We start from the raw sequence: 16,921 nt of genomic DNA on the forward strand, positions 1-16,921 counted from the left end.
CGAGCACCGACAATTTTCATAGCACAAAATGCCAATGGTACTGCGGCCGAAGTGAACTGCCAGGCACTGGACACAGCAGGAATATGTTTGTCGTTGAATAACTTCTCCACAGCAACGCATGATGTTTATTCGCTTGGGAGAAGTTTTGGACTCGTTGCTCCGGATATCTCAGTTCCGGATCGGCACAAACACGCGATTTTTTACACAATCCTGCTACGGACCCGCAACAACCGTGATAACAAGCGATTTTTGTTCCACAAAGATGAGCTCAGTATTTTTTTTTACTGCAAACCTCACTGTTCCGTTTTCGTTACGCCAAACGAGAAGAACTGAAAGAGAAAAAATACAAAGAAACAGTATCAGCATAAAAGCATGAAAATGGTTATGTTTTTAAAAGGTAGCATATCTAACAAATCTAACCGGAGTCTAACATCTCACAGATTGTTTCCTGGGAAGTGGTTGCTTTGCAAACGTGTTGTAAGTCATGGCCTACTGATGTTCCGTCTTCGATCTATATGCGCTGGTTACAGCGATCGATACACTTGGTTTCTTAACTGGTTCTAATCCCGAAACACAATCCAGATTGCATCGATAATTGCACTATTGCACCCCGTAGGATTATTTCTTCCACCGCACTACTGTAGTATCCCACAATTAGCAATTATCCTTTATACGAAAACATCCATATAACACACCCGTCATTAAACAATAAATCAGCATCTAGCAGAAAAACCCAAAAACAGCATTTAGTAGGAAAACCCACTTAACCTTTCTATAGCACAATAAACAAATAAAGATCTGCCATGTCAGGCAGAAATCTCACCTTTCTTCATGACCGTCCTAAACGGTAAAACCCAAGCTCAGCGGCATCCAATGCCAAGAACAGTAAAACACTAACATCACGCGAACAGGCACAAATTATTATACATCAGAAGTAAACAAAACATCTACCTAGCGTAAGGGAAGACTGTAAACTTACTATATCAAGCTTTATCTGGAATAAGGGCGAATGTCGCAAGGGAGGATTCTCTTCGTCGACTTCCCCTCTTTAAAATAAAAGTGACTAGCAGCGGATTTCTTTGTGGCTTATAATCTCAGAACGATAGAAAACAATGGGAACTTGCATTCTGAGGTGATAAACTGCAAAGTAATCTCCTGATTGTCACTTTTATTCAAAAGACGGGAAGTCGACGAAGAGAATTCTCTCTTGCGACATTCGCCCTTTTACCAGATAGAGCTTGATATAAGAAAGAAAGGTAAATAAAGACAGAGCAGTATTTTATCAACCTCACGACACGGTCAATGTCTCTTTAACCGAAAGTTACCCCCTGCATACCTCATGGCGACCGGACGATAATCTGCAGTCTTCAAAGTGATTCAAAATGGGGTGGTTCAGCACCGAAAATTTTATTAGCAACAACGTTGCTGTAGAAGAAGTGAAATTAATAGCAATTGTGCTAATAGTGCTAACCGGTATGTTAATTGCATACTTTTTGTTTCGTGCCTATAATAGTCACGTAAAAGCTCAAGTCCAGAATATCGCGAGCCGCGAAATAACACTCAATAATGTGAGAGCACAATAAATCACATAGCGTACGCGCATGAAATGAACAACCTCGCGTGTGGAACGCGCGGCTGCTGGCCGCTTACAGTGACCCTAAGCGAAGAACAAACCATAACAAAAGGAACAGAAGTGATAGCACGGTGCTCCCCTGAGCGTTATTAACAAAAAAAATTCTCCATCAAAACTAATACTCGGAGCTGAATTCTGGGGCTATACTGCACCTCTGGACGAAATTTGAAAAAAATCGTAGGGCCCGTTTTGGAGTTACGCCCTTTTTAAGACGTAACTGTATAATATCGAAGAAAATCAATATAATATCTCGTCATATGCATATTTCTCAACTTCCATTGAGTCGTCAGCAATAAAAGTACACTCGATTCTTTTTTTACACGGAGGATGCGTTCCGCGTAAAAAAAGTTTTCAGTTAAAAATTCGAAAATCCATGTAAAAAAAATTTATGATTTCTCGACGAATCATGCAAAATGGAACAACTTTGCAAAAAATTTGTATGGGATTTTTTTTTACACGGCCGTGTAAAAACAGATTCGGGTGTATTCCTTGACAAAAATGTGTTAATTGAAAATGGTATCGATTTCAATAATTCCAGACCAAACAAAAATTTCAAAACCTGGCGACAGTCGGCTACAAGTGCTGTCTTTGTATCCACACTTATTACCTGGAAAATTCGAACCGTATTTATATGGAACAGTTTGTCAAATTGAACCATTTCGAGTACATTATTTCAGGTGACCTTAAGATTATAAACCTGATAATAGGAATAATGACTAATTGCGAAGCCGAGAAAAACTTGAGAGCGGCGTTTCCAGGACTATTGTAAATATTCAGCTACTAATAAAAATTGAAAAAGTCCGGCATGCTGCGAAAAATACATCTAATTCCCGACAAGGACAGTGATTCTATATTGATGAAGTGTCCTCCTCTTTCAATCCACGTGAACTTTGTTCGTTAACGTTACATAAAAGCAGTGTTAAAACGAACTGGGCAGATTTATGGATTTAAGGTGTAGGGCTATGTCTGATACCTCAAAGGTATCTTAAGCATAAAAACGGCTTCACTGAGCACACCACTATCTTCTCGATGCTGCGCACATTTTGTTAAATAATGCGGATTTGAGAAAGTTTGTTGACGTATGTATGGATGAAGCTTTAGTAAAGAACAGATGGGTTACTGCTCCTTGAATGCATATACCCATACCAATATCAATCAAAAACATAGAATTGAAGTGCAAATTGCGTTGCTCTCATTTTTGTTATTTTTTCTTTCAGCAGTAAGCATGCACGAGAGCATTGGAAATGCCACGTATCAAGTTGAAATCAATAACTTTTATATAGAATAACTTTTGTCACATGTTATGTACAATTGTGTTTTTATATAAACAAGTAGCCCTTAATGGACCTTAAAACTTTTTTCTAATATGTCATTTCTCTAAATCTAAAATTGTTGGCGTTATCGGAGCATGTTATTAATAGTGGTACAATTACCCTATGTGAACGACATCTGTGGTTTTCGTTCAAAGGTTTTGAAGCATTTTCGAAATGTTTGCAACTCCTTATATGAACCTTCACCTGGATTCTATGTCGCAATTGATAAGTTCGTTGTCTCCTGGGAAAGTTAGGATCTTCCGAAGACCTTTAAATATCATATCCCAAAGTTTCATATAAAAGGATTTTTTAATACATTCGGCCATGGGCAGGGATGGCACAAAGAGTATATATCGACACATACGCCGAAGTTGTATAAAACCCATCTCTTGCGAGCTGAAATTTATTGCGAAAAGAAGATATGTATGCATTTGATATTGTCCATTTAATTCTAACATAAATAAAAGGATTAATCATACGTAGTTGACTAGAATTGAATGTAGACTTAAGATGAAGCTAATCTTATTTTTAAATGTTCTTAGACAAATCTCATATTACTTATCGTCATAGTTAACAATTTTGTATAGGATTCTAATGGCTATAACAAAAATAAATCTTTTTTTTTATCGCTGACGAAGCCTTGGAATTTGAGAAATATTTATTTGATGAGATGTTATACACAGAATTCTGTTTTTCACACGATTTTGTTTCGGTCGAATTTTTTATCGTATGGCTTTAATTTATGACCAAAATCCATGCAACATGTTCCTAAAACCACTAATAATCCAGAGAAAAGTCAGATGATTATTTATATACCATAATCATTTTAGATGGGGATACAACTTAGAAAATTTAGATCATGTTGAAACAGAATTCTGTGAATTTCTTCGATATATATCAGTCACGTCTTAAAAAGGGCGTAACTCCAAAACGGGCCCTACGATTTTTTTCAAATTTCGTCCAGAGATGCAGTATAGCCCCAGAATTCAGCTCCGGGTATTAGTTTTGATGGAGAATTTTTTTTGTTAATAACGGTCAGGGGAGCACCGTGGATAGTGAACGACACATCGATAGCAAAGGCATATACAGCGGAAACCTGTATCATAATAGTGACAGTGACATTGATAGTACTTTTGCTGATGGCGATATGCATTTTATACAGAAATTTACGCAAAAACATGAAAACAAATAGTGAACTAATATTAGCTGTAGCCCATGCAGCTCAACGATCATCCATTACAGAATTAGAAGCAATATGAGTGATGGAGTGCGCGGCTGTTGCCCTTTCATAGTGGCATCATCAGGAGAAAGTGTTACTGAACCAAGTACAGTTGATGGCAGTGCAGAAAAAATAACAAGCGCTGGTGTTGAAAGCATACAGAGCCAAATGAACATCGAATTCATCATGACAGCAATAGTGATAATAACATTGTTGGCGACAACTGTGACATTGCTGGTAAAATACAGGCGAACGAAAATCGAAAATGAAAAGTGTAAACGGGAGCACAACGAAATACTAAAAAGTGTGTTAACGTCAACACAATGGTTTACGGCGACGAGGAGCATCTAACCAAAGGAATCGGAAAACACTAACAGCCACCAAGACCAGGAGCAACCAGCGACAGGTACGATAGATGCCAGCCAGAAATATAAGTGGTATAATCCAAGTACGTATATATATACTAGTTTGTAATCAGGAGGTAAACATAGAAGCCTAGAATGAAGAGGAGAATACGATTGATATAACTCATTTTTTTTACAATGAAATAATTTTTTTGGTATGATTTGACATCGATCAATTAATAGACTCAGAGTTATAGAAGAAGTTATAAAAAGGGAGCACCAAAACTTAGTGAAAAACAAAAACAGGCCAAGAACACTCCAAGGGATTTTAGAAAAATCAGAAACTTCAAAGGAGAGAATAACAGAATACAAACAAATATTACACAGAATCGAATATAGAATTAGCACTAAGGAATGGAAAACCGAAATAGAAACTTACGAAGAACTGAAAATAATCGTTGACTCATGTTTAAAAATACTGGATAATTCGAAAATCATTCATCCAAAAATAAGACATTCCCTAAAGAACATTGCAAAGATCGCAATTTTTTGTAAGCGTTTAAGTGGGAACGCAAAAATTCAGGAGAATACATCAGTTGTCCCAACAACCAAGCACACATTAAAATCCATTGCGAAAACTGTAATTATTTGTAAACGACTAGCAGCCAACAAAATATCAACCATGCCGTTCGATATTAAAACAGCCACTGCACTCGTGCAACCGTATGACGGTTCCGCCGAGGGCTGGATGCGTTTTGGATGCTATCAGCCTACTTGCAGACTTAACGCCAGCTGAGCAGGTAGCTACAATGATGAAATTTTTAAAAACGCGACTTACCGGCAGAGCTAGGTTAGGCTTGCCGGATAACATTGATAATATTAACGATCTTAAACAAAATGTAAAACAAAGATGCGCCAGTAAACAAACTCCGGAAAACATAACAGCAAAATTAAAAGCAGTTAAATTGAAGGGGTCAGTCGAATCATTTTGCGAGGAGGTCGATACTCTCACTGCCAAACTCAAAGCAGTGTACCTTCAAAGCAACATTCCCGAGGGAGTAGCTAATAACATGGCTACTAAAGTTGGGATTGAAACTCTCGTAAATGGAGCAAACTCTCAGGAGACGAGAATTATTTTGAAGGCGGGCACTTTTAGTGACATAAAAGATGCCATCCAAAAGGTGCTAGAAAATTCTAGCACCAATCAACAAAGTCAAATACTTTCGGCAAACTTTCGAAGCGCTAACCGTTATATGAGGCAAAATTCAGGATTTAGTCGGGGTCGTGGAAACCTGCGCCCTCAAAACTTCACTCCAAGAGAACAACATTTTACCCCAAGACGTACGCAATGGCATCAGCCACATCCAAACCAACCTCAGCGATATAGCAATGGTTATAATAACAGATTTCGCGGGCAGCGAGGAGGGTCAAGTTTCCCTCCGAGACGTATTTATTTAACAAGCGCAGAACAAATGCATAGTAAGCAAATGCCAATGCCTATGAATATGTCTATGACAATGGGGGATAACCAGCAAAGAATGATGACACTACCTACACCGGCAGGTCCGACTATGCAACCTAACCATTTTATGTACTTATGTACACAATCAACACTTGTGCAGCCAACTTTGTAACAATGTACGTGCAAATGGCAGGCAGCAAGTGTACATTTATTATAGATACTGGAGCAGAAATTTCAATTTTTAAAATTGGAAGATTAAATCCTATGCAAATTTTCAATTCTAATGTAGTTTTTAAGGTAACAGGTGTAACAGAAGGGATCACTACAACGATTGGTGAAACCAACACAAACATCACATTTATGAATGGTCTAACCGTCAATCATTCATTCCAACTAGTTGGTGATGATTTTCCAATCTTGACTGATGGTATATTGGGCCGAGATTTTTTCGTTAAATATAAATGTACGATAGATTATGAGAGCTGGTTGCTCAACTTTAGTTTCAATAATTGCATGGTATCAGTACCGAGTTCAGTGCGAGATTTCTCTTGTTTCGGACAGCAGAACGATGGCACGATCGGACGAAGACGAAATATTGTGTTCTGCTTTGCGCGGCCGGTAATAAAAATCAGTTCAGTGCGAGATTTCTCTTGTTTCGGACAGCAGAACGATGGCGCGATCGGCCGAAATATTGTGTTCTGCATTGCGCGGCCGGTAATAAAAATCAGTTCAGTGCGAGATTTCTCTTGTTTCGGACAGCAGAACGATGGCACGATCGGACGAAGACGAAATATTGTGTTCTGCTTTGCGCGGCCGGTAATAAAAATCAGTTCAGTGCGAGATTTCTCTTGTTTCGGACAGCAGAACGATGGCACGATCGGACGAAGACGAAATATTGTGTTCTGCTTTGCGCGGCCGGTAATAAAAATCAGTTCAGTGCGAGATTTCTCTTGTTTCGGACAGCAGAACGATGGCGCGATCGGACGAAATATTGTGTTCTGCATTGCGCGCCCGGTAGGCCGGTAGTTAGTTTGTACTACTTTTCGCGCCCGATTCATGGCTAGGTAAAATCACTGTGTATAAAGAATGACACGGTCGTATCGCTTATCAGAGTGAATCCAGATCCAACGATGCCTACCAATTAACTGATAATCCTTCCTGTGGTTTTGTGGAGACGCAGAGGTAAACACGGTCTTCAAATAGCAAAACCACCTACTAATATTCCTTCCTTCTTCCTAACTGACTACAAGGACGTGGCCGGCGCCGTTATTGATCATTTGAATTTTAGAGTCACTGAAACTTGCACACTGAGAATGCTTGAACAATCCCAGTCAATCATTCAGTTGATTCTTTGTGCAATTTCACTGATTCTGGTCAATCACGGAGTAGCAACCATAGATATGTGTAGTCAGTCAAAGCTAAGCTAAGCTAAGCTAATAATTGCATGGTATCAGTACCAATAGAGGATAAGTTTAAGGATAGCATTTTGATTCCAGCAAGATGCGAGGTTGTCAGAAAGATATCCAACTTTAATGTGGACACTGATTCAGTGGTACTATCAGAAGAAATTAATCCAGGAGTATTTTGCGCGAACACGATAATTTCGCCTAACGCTCCGTACGTTAAAATAGTAAATACGACTTTCAAACAAGTTGCGATAGCCAACTTTAAACCAAAAATCGATCGTTTGGATAGTTACGCCAGAGTCAAAACCAAGGAGGATGGCACACAGAAAGATCGTGGTGAAATATTAAATAAAATTTTCTCAGAATTGAACATAAATCAAGTTGCATCTTATGTAAAGCCAAAACTCAAAAACTTAATAAAAGAATTTTCAGATATATTCTGTTTACCTGGAGAAAATTTGACCACAAACAATTTTTATTCACAGCATATCCCATTAAAGGATAGCGCTCCCGTGTATATACCAAATTATAAGTGTATACATTCCCAGCAAAAATAAATTCAAGATCAGGTACAAAAACTTCTTGATGAAGACATTATTGAGCCATCAGTGTCTTCTTATAATTCACCCATTTTATTAGTACCAAAAAGATCAGACGATCCTTCAAAGAAGTGGAGACTCGTCGTAGATTTTAGACAATTAAACAAAAAGGTCTTGACAGATAAATTTCCACTTCCACGCATAGATACGATTTTGGATCAGTTAGGAAGAGCAAAGTACTTCAGCACTCTTGACCTAATGGCGGGATTTCATCAAATTCCCCTTGATCAAGAGTCCAGGAAGTATACTGCTTTTTCCACTCCCTCTGGTCATTTTAACTTCAAAAGACTACCATTCGGGTTGAATATTAGCCCGAACAGCTTTCAAAGAATGATGAACATAGCAATGGCTGGACTTACACCAGAATGTGCTTTCATCTACATCGATGATATTGTGGTTACAGGATGTTCTACTGACCATCATCTCCATAACTTAGGGAAAATATTTAAACGACTCAGGCATTACAATCTGAAACTTAATGCTAGTAAATGTAAATTTTTTAGAACTGAGGTAACATACCTTGGCCACAAAATTACAGATAAAGGAATCCTTCCAGATGACTCCAAATTTGAAGTATTGAAAAATTTTCCTACGCCTACAAACGCAGAAGAAGCACGCAGATTTGTAGCTTTCTGCAATTACTATAGGAAATTTGTTCCAAATTTTGCACATATTGCAAAGCCTTTGAATGATTTGCAAAAGAAAGGTTCAACATTTCAATGGACCGCAGCCCAAGAGTCAAGTTTTCAGATACTCAAACAACATTTAATGTCACCTCGAATATTACGTTACCCAGATTTTTCAAAACAATTTATTCTAACCACCGACGCATCGGATGTAGCGTGCGGTGCAGTACTTTCCCAGATGTATGAAAATGGAGACATGCCAATTGCTTTTGCAAGCAAGAGCTTTACTCCTGGAGAACGTAATAAACCAATAATCGAAAAAGAATTAACAGCAATTCATTGGGCTGTTAACCATTTTAAAGCTTATTTATTTGGCTATAGGTTCTTAGTTCGAACGGACCATAGGCCACTTGTTTATTTATTCAACATGAAAAATCCTACATCGAAACTCACCAGAATGAGAGTCGATTTAGAGGACTTCAACTTCGACATCGAGTTTGTAGCAGGAAAAGCGAACGTGTGTGCGGACGCGCTCTCCCGTATCGTAATTCCTACTACCTCAGAACAATTGAAAGCTTCAAGTGTACTTATGGTCAACACAAGAGCCATGACAAGTAAAAAGGCAACAATAAATACTTCTGCGAATTTAAAGAAAGCTGACAGTAAGTCTGATCACCTTACAGCTTGGCAAACTGAAAATCCTTCGCAAACCACAAAACTTCTTAAACTTGGTTGTGAAGTGCACAACAATCAATTAAAAATGTTCATTTTTAACCATAATTATAAGAAAATTCTAGGAACAACTAATGTTCCCCTAACGCGCGCTAATGGAAGCCGAACATTCGAGATCGCGTTTCTAGAAATTGGGAAAATCCTCAAGAAATACGGAAGAAATATTATTGCATTGTCGACAGAGGACATTTTATTCAAAAACTTATCCCTGCATGCTATAAAGGAAATCGTTAACACAACCATTTCCAGTTATCAGTTAATCATATTCAAACCTCCAACAATTTTGTCGAAGCAGGAAGATATAAATCACATATTGCACCAACACCATGCTACTCCGGTAGGTGGACATGTTGGACAACATCGTTTGTATTTGAAAATTAGAGAGTTATATAAATGGAAAAACATGAAAAACGACATCGCAACGTATGTTAGGAATTGCGAGAAATGTAAATTAAATAAAGTAATTAGACATACTAAAGAGGCAGAAGTCGTTACCACGACTCCTTCCAAGTCTTTTGAAGTACTATCAGCGGATACAGCTGGTCCCTTTACAAAAACTCACAACGGAAATAGATATATCCTTACCATTCAATGCCACCTGAGCAAATATTTAGTGCTCATACCGATAGTTAATAAGGAAGCTAATACAATTGCCAAGGCACTTGTAGAAAATTTTATTTTGAAATATGGACATTTTCTTGAATTGAGAATAGATCAAGGAACGGAATACAACAACCAGGTACTGGAACAAATTTGTAGGATACTTGAAATTAAACAAACCTTCAGTACAGCCTATCATCCACAGACTATCGGTGCGCTTGAATGAAATCACAGATGTCTCAACGAGTATCTGCGTTGTTTCGTTAATGCTCACCAATCGGACTGGGATGATTGGGTGAAATATTATGAATTTTGCTTTAACACCACTCAGCATACAGAACATGGTCTAACTCCATTTGAATTAATTTTTGGACACAAAGCTAATCTCCCACAAAATATATATAATAACTCTGTGATTGAACCTGTCTATGATATCGAACAATATTTCAATGAATTAAAATTTAAAATTCAAAATTCCAATGCAATTGCGAAACAAAATCTAATCGATAATAAATCAAAACGACAAAGTATAGCTAATAGAACAATAAATCCGATTTCACTAAATGTAGGAGATAGAGTTTATATTAAAAACGAAAATAGAAAGAAGTTAGATTCATTTTATATAGGACCTTTCATAGCTTAGCTTTAGCTTTGACTGACTACACATATCTATGGTTGCTACTCCGTGATTGACCAGAATCAGTGAAATTGCACAAAGAATAAACTGAATGATTGACTGGGATTGTTCAAGCATTCTCATTGTGCAAGTTTCAGTGACTCTAAAATTCAAATGATCAATAACGGCGCCGGCCACGTCCTTGTAGTCAGTTAGAAAGAAGGAAGGAATATTAGTAGGTGGTTTGTGCTATTTGAAGACCGTGTTTACCTCTGCGTCTCCACAAAAACCACAGGAAGGATTATCAGTTAATTGGTAGGCATCGTTGGATCTGGATTCACTCTGATAAGCGATACGACCGTGTCATTCTTTATACACAGTGATTTTACCTAGCCATGAATCGGGCGCGAAAAGTAGTACAAACTAACTACCGGCCTACCGGGAGCGCAATGCAGAACACAATATTTCGACCGATCGCGCGATCGTCGTTCTGTTGTCCGAAACAAGAGAAATCTCGCACTGAACTGATTTTTATTACTGGCCGCGCAAAGCAGAACACAATATTTCGTCCGATCGCGCCATCGTTCTGTTGTCCGAAACAAGAGAAATCTCGCACTGAACTCTCGCTTAACTTTTCAAAAGGTCCTAAGTAACATTTTTTTCATGAATTAATTTGAATAGCGCAATCAACAGAACAACATGAAAGCTTTTGATTGCAGTACTCAAATTAATTCATGAAAAAAATGTTACTTAGGACCTTTGAAAAGTTAAGCGAGAACTGATTTTATTACTGGCCGCGCAAAGCAGAACACAATATTTCGTCCGATCGCGCCATCGTTCTGCTGTCCGAAACAAGAGAAATCTTGCACTGAACTGATTTTTATTACTGGCCGCGCAAAGCAGAACACAATATTTCGTCCGATCGCGCCATCGTTCTGCTGTCCGAAACAAGAGAAATCTTGCACTGAACTGATTTTTATTACTGGCCGCGCAAAGCAGAACACAATATTTCGTCCGATCGCGCCATCGTTCTGCTGTCCGAAACAAGAGAAATCTTGCACTGAACTGATTTTTATTACTGGCCGCGCAAAGCAGAACACAATATTTCGTCCGATCGCGCCATCGTTCTCTCATTTTATATAGGACCTTTCATAGTAGAAAAAGTTGAAGATGTAAATTGCACCATAATACACCCGAACACAAACAAGGTATCAATAGTACATAAAAATAGAATAGTAAAATCAGAATAGTCCTGTAGCATTTAAATCTTATTAAACGAATGGTTACACCATTCTTCCAAAAGGAGGGAGGTGTAGTATCCCACAATTAGCAATTATCCTTTATACGAAAATATCCATATAACACACCCGTCATTAAACAATAAATCAGCATCTAGCAGAAAAACCCAAAAACAGCATTTAGTAGGAAAACCCACTTAACCTTTCTATAGCACAATAAACAAATAAAGATCTGCCATGTCAGGCAGAAATCTCACCTTTCTTCATGACCGTCCTAAACGGTAAAACCCAAGCTCAGCGGCATCCAATGCCAAGAACAGTAAAACACTAACATCACGCGAACAGGCACAAATTATTATACATCAGAAGTAAACAAAACATCTACCTAGCGTAAGAGAAGACTGTAAACTTACTATATAAGAAAGAAAGGTAAATAAAGACAGAGCAGTATTTTATCAACCTCACGACACGGTCAATGTCTCTTTAACTGAAAGTTACCCCCTGCATACCTCACTACAAATAACTATTCGTTTACTGGGAATGAAGACACACGTTTATTATAATGACGACCGTATATTGCGACTTGTGTTTGCGCGCACTGAGATGTAACTGATTGGATCTACCTAGCTCTATTTGATTGCTATCATCTTTCTCCTATCTTCGAGTGATCGCAGAGATAGGTTGAGCGGATGTATCTACATTGGCCTTGCATATGATGCTGTACTTAGAGAGTGAGTTACCATCTCGCGATCATCAGTTATGCTGATGCGCGTAGCAGAGTGGGCCAAAATGTAAAAAAGGAATAACTAAACTGTTCGATGTTTTACATACCGGCCGCCTTGGAATACGCGGTACTTCAAAAGGAAGTATAGGCCCTATGCTAGAGTAGAACATCTTTGAATTAGAAATCAACTCTCATTTCACTACTATCAAATAGAACTATTTTACAATATTTAGTTTTCACTTGCAATTCTGGAGTATCGATGGTGTCGCACCACCGGCGTGGGAGTAATTCTTCCTTATCCTTGTTCCTGATATTCGTCGAATACGAATCTTCGTCCTCCGTTTGAATTGATCCCGCAGAATTCCCTCCGATGTCGGTGTTAAAGATGTTCACAATGGCTGTGCGCTCCAGCACAGTGCTGTCTGCGAGTTGATCGACTGAAACAGATGAGAGGCGATTTTTTAAAGTAAAAAACAATCTAAAAACAACTTCCCTGTTGCGGAGGCTTGCGCGCCTCCGCGGACGCTCCTGCGCCGATGATGTTGCGTTCGCCAGATTGAACGGATTTGATCCAACCAGAGAGTTCTGGTGTGGTGGATGATGGGATGATACTTGCGGCTGCCAAACGACGATCTCGAGTTGACCATGATGAGCAAATCGTACGACGGATTTCCCAGATTGACCGCAAACTGATGGAGGCACAGGTAGAAGCTTGACGAGCGAACATAGACACGGGGGCGTGTCTTATTCCGTGACTTGGGGTGTATTCATCGCGAAATCGGTCCGGGTATAACCGGGGAAGAAGAGCAGCTAGACTACACTGGCAATCCGATCATCTCGGCAATCACAGGCGGAATGACGATGGTTATTCGTAGAAGTTGTCTCTCGTGGATGGCATCTCTGAGCGGCCGTCGGCCGCGGCAACGTGGTGGCTATGCAAACAAAACATTCCTTAAGCTTTTTGAAATTCAATAAAACACAAAGACTTAACTGGTATGCGGGAGCCGGGTGGCTCCCGCAGGCGCCCGCGCGCCTTCGTTGGAGGAGGCCTAGTTCTCCCCAGTCGTTGGTGGTTGGTCGTTGTCAGAAATGGGTAGGATGCATATCTTTGAGATAGCACGAACGAAATTCCCATCCCTGGTCCGCACGGTGACGACCCTGATATTTCCATCGGCTCCGGGATGAACCTGAGTCACTCTGCCTAGGAGCCATTTAAGAGGAGGGAGGTTGTCCTCCTTGATCAGCACCATAGTGCCAACAAATAAATTGTTCTTCTGCCGGGACCACTTGGTCCTGTTATGCAGGTCGGACAAGTATTGCGTGGACCATCTGGACCACACTCGCTGGACAAAGTTTTCCGCCTGCTGCCACCTGGAGAGTCGACCTTCTGGAATATCCTTCAGCCACGGCCCTGCCACCGCAGTCAGCGGTCGCTGCACAAGAAAATGGCCGGGTGTCAGTACGCCCAAGTCGCTAGGATCGTTACTGATTTGCGTGAGCGGCCTGGAGTTCAGACACGCTTCGATTTGTGTCAAGACCGTGTTGAGCTCATCGGGAGTAACCGTTCTTAGGCCAATCGTCTTCTTCAAATGCTGCTTCATTGACTTGACTGCCGCCTCCCACAAACCGCCAAAGTTTGGGGATTTGGCTGGAATGAATTTAAATTCAATACCTATGTCCGCAGCGCCAGCTGCGATTGAACACTGGGACTGCTGATCCTTGAAAAGTGCAGCTAATTCGTCTAGCTGCCGCCTTGCTCCAACAAAGTTGGACCCGTTGTCGCACATTATTAGGACCGGTTTCCCCCTCCTGGCCACGAACCTCTTCAGAGCGGCCACAAACCCTGAAGTCGTTAAATCTGCAACCATCTCAATGTGAACCGCTTTGGTGACCAGGCATACAAAGATTGCAGCGTAATGCTTCACTGTAGTTCGCCTTCTGTTGGGGTAGCAGATCAGGAAAGGACCACAATAATCAATGCCAACCCGGAGAAAAGGTGGAGCTGGAGTGACTCGTTCCACTGGGAGATCGGCCATCAATTGATCATGCACGACTGGCTTATTACGGAAACAGGTGAGTCATCTGTGCACAATCGTACGAGCAAGACTTCGAGCGCTGAGATGCCAATATTGTTCGCGTACACTGGCTACCAACAGTTGAGGTCCAGCGTGAAGATGTTCAAAGTGGAAACGACGCATGATCATGAATGTCAGGGGATGATTTTTGTCCAACAGTATGGGATGCTTCCGATTCATGGAGATTGGGGCATTTTCCTGCCGGCCGCCGACTCGGAGTACGCCTTCAATCAAACGTGGGTGTAATGTCCTGATTCGAGACGTTGGGCAAACTTCCCCCTTTCTTTCAAGGTCGACGATTCCTTGGGAGAAACATTCATACTGTGACAATTTCACTAGTTTCTGTAGCGCGTCCTCTCGCTCCGAGAGTGTCACCACACCGAGCCTTTTGGAGATTGACCCGCGTGCATGGAGAGTGTTGTATTTAAAACGCAGCAGTAGTGCAACAAGTTTTTCCAGTCGGTGCAATGTGGAACGTAGGCTGAAGATGTCACTTGGTGGTGAGATTGTAGCTACGGATACTACAGCAGAACTTTCCTCGAGGTGCGATCGATCCAGTTCTTCCAATACGACTTCTTGGGTTTCTGGCCAGTATTCCCTTTCTTGTTTCAGCCAGGGTGGACCTTTCCACCACTGCGAATTGTTTTGTAGATCTCCTGGTGTAATGCCGCGCGAAAAAGCATTCGCTGGATTCTCCGTTCCTGCTACGTGACTCCACGTACCATTTTTCGTCAGGTGTTGCACTTCCGAGATCCTATTCGCCACGAACATTTGGGACCGCGACGGATTTGATGAGATCCAGTAACGCACAATCATGTAGTCGGTGTGGAAAAATGACTGGGCGGAAACCGGAATGCTTGCAACTGTTTTCTCGTAGAGATGAGCTAACAGTACAGCGGAGGACAACTCTAGCCGAGGAATTGTGAGCTGCTTCCTTTTCTTTCCCAGCTCTGCTAGCGGGGAGACTCGTGACTTTGCTACCAGCAAATTAGTGGTGATTTTCCCATCTGAATTCGTACACCGAACATATATGCACGCCCCGTAGGTCTTCGTCGAAGCATCGCAAAAACCATGAAGCTCTACAGAAAGACAGTTTTTCCGATATGCGATCCACCTTGGGATTTCCAGGAATTCAAGCCTGGACAGACTTATTCGAAACTCGGCCCGTTGCTTCCGAAGTTCGTTTTGCAGAGGTTCGTCCCAAGACACCTTCAGTTTCCAGAGACTTTGGACGAATATTTTGGCTGAAACGGTTACAGTTCCAATTAGCCCGAGAGGATCAAAAATTCGAGCCAAATCGGAGATAACTGATCGCTTGCAGATGACCGATGAGTTCCACTCCGGCACCTTGAAGCGAAAAACGTCGATCCTAGGCTCCCAAATCAGCCCAAGAGTTTTGATGGTAGCACTTGAGTCGTCAAGCTCGAACAAAGCACGAACGTCTTGAAGTTCTGCTGGTATTTTCTCCAGAATGGCTGGACAGTTGCTGCTCCATTTTCGCAAGTTGAATCCTTCACCTTTTAGTAATTGCTGCATATCCCGTCATCTCCTAATTTGATTTTCTCGTTGTGAAGCAGGTCGAAGAACAGACTTGCTCCGATAATTACATCCACGCAACCAGGCTCCGTAAACATCGGATCTGCGAGGGCGATGTCTACCGGAAGCTGTAATTTGGTGGAATCAATCCTCCGGATAGGAAGATTCAGTGTAACTTGAGGTAGAACGTAGAAATTATCCTCCCCAGTGAACGACGAAAGACGTGAGCGAACCCGAGCAAAGATTGACTGCTTACACTTCTTAGCGACTTGACCGATACCACTAACAGAAAGTGCCTCACGAGATCGCTTGAACTTCAGGCACTGTGATGCTCGTCCTGATATGAAGCAGAGCTGAGAGCCACTGTCAAGTAGTGCTCTAGCTTGCATGGTGTTTCCAAATTGATCCTCAAGGATCACAATCGCCGTTGCGAGAAGAACTGATCGTGACGCCTTGGTTTCTTGAGCGGCTAGTACAATATTGGGAGTGTCTGGTGTGGGTGACGATTGACATAGCATGCTTGGATTGGCAATAGGAATGGGGGATTTGGAAGATTGGTTGGTGGATTACTGAGGATTAGATTGAGTTGGCTTTCTCTGTTGTGAGCTTGATGTCATCTGATTTGAATGTGGGTTCTGCGAAATTTGTTGGAAGCGCTTGTTCGGCTGCGGAGCTTGCTGTTCACTGGTGTTCATGTGCAACAATGAATGATGTCGCTGTCCACAAACACGACACGTATCTCGCGAGCAAAACTTGGCAGCATGACCACGAGAAAGACAATTGAAGCACAAATCACTA

The 16,921-nt window shown here is 41.0% G+C and overlaps 1 protein-coding gene across 1 annotated transcript; it reads right to left on the reverse strand.

The window, feature by feature from the left end:
* Positions 1-13,561: 13,561 nt before the first annotated feature.
* Positions 13,562-16,641, reverse strand: LOC134222271 (uncharacterized). Its single transcript, XM_062701415.1, has 3 exons — positions 16,195-16,641; positions 14,611-16,117; positions 13,562-14,565 (listed from the first exon to the last, which is right to left on the reverse strand). Exons 1-3 carry the CDS (start codon positions 16,639-16,641, stop codon positions 13,562-13,564), a joined length of 2,958 nt encoding a protein of 985 aa, XP_062557399.1.
* Positions 16,642-16,921: the final 280 nt, after the last annotated feature.

Source organism: Armigeres subalbatus, chromosome 3 (assembly GCF_024139115.2).
Source record: "Armigeres subalbatus isolate Guangzhou_Male chromosome 3, GZ_Asu_2, whole genome shotgun sequence".
Classification (NCBI taxonomy): domain Eukaryota; kingdom Metazoa; phylum Arthropoda; class Insecta; order Diptera; family Culicidae; genus Armigeres; species Armigeres subalbatus.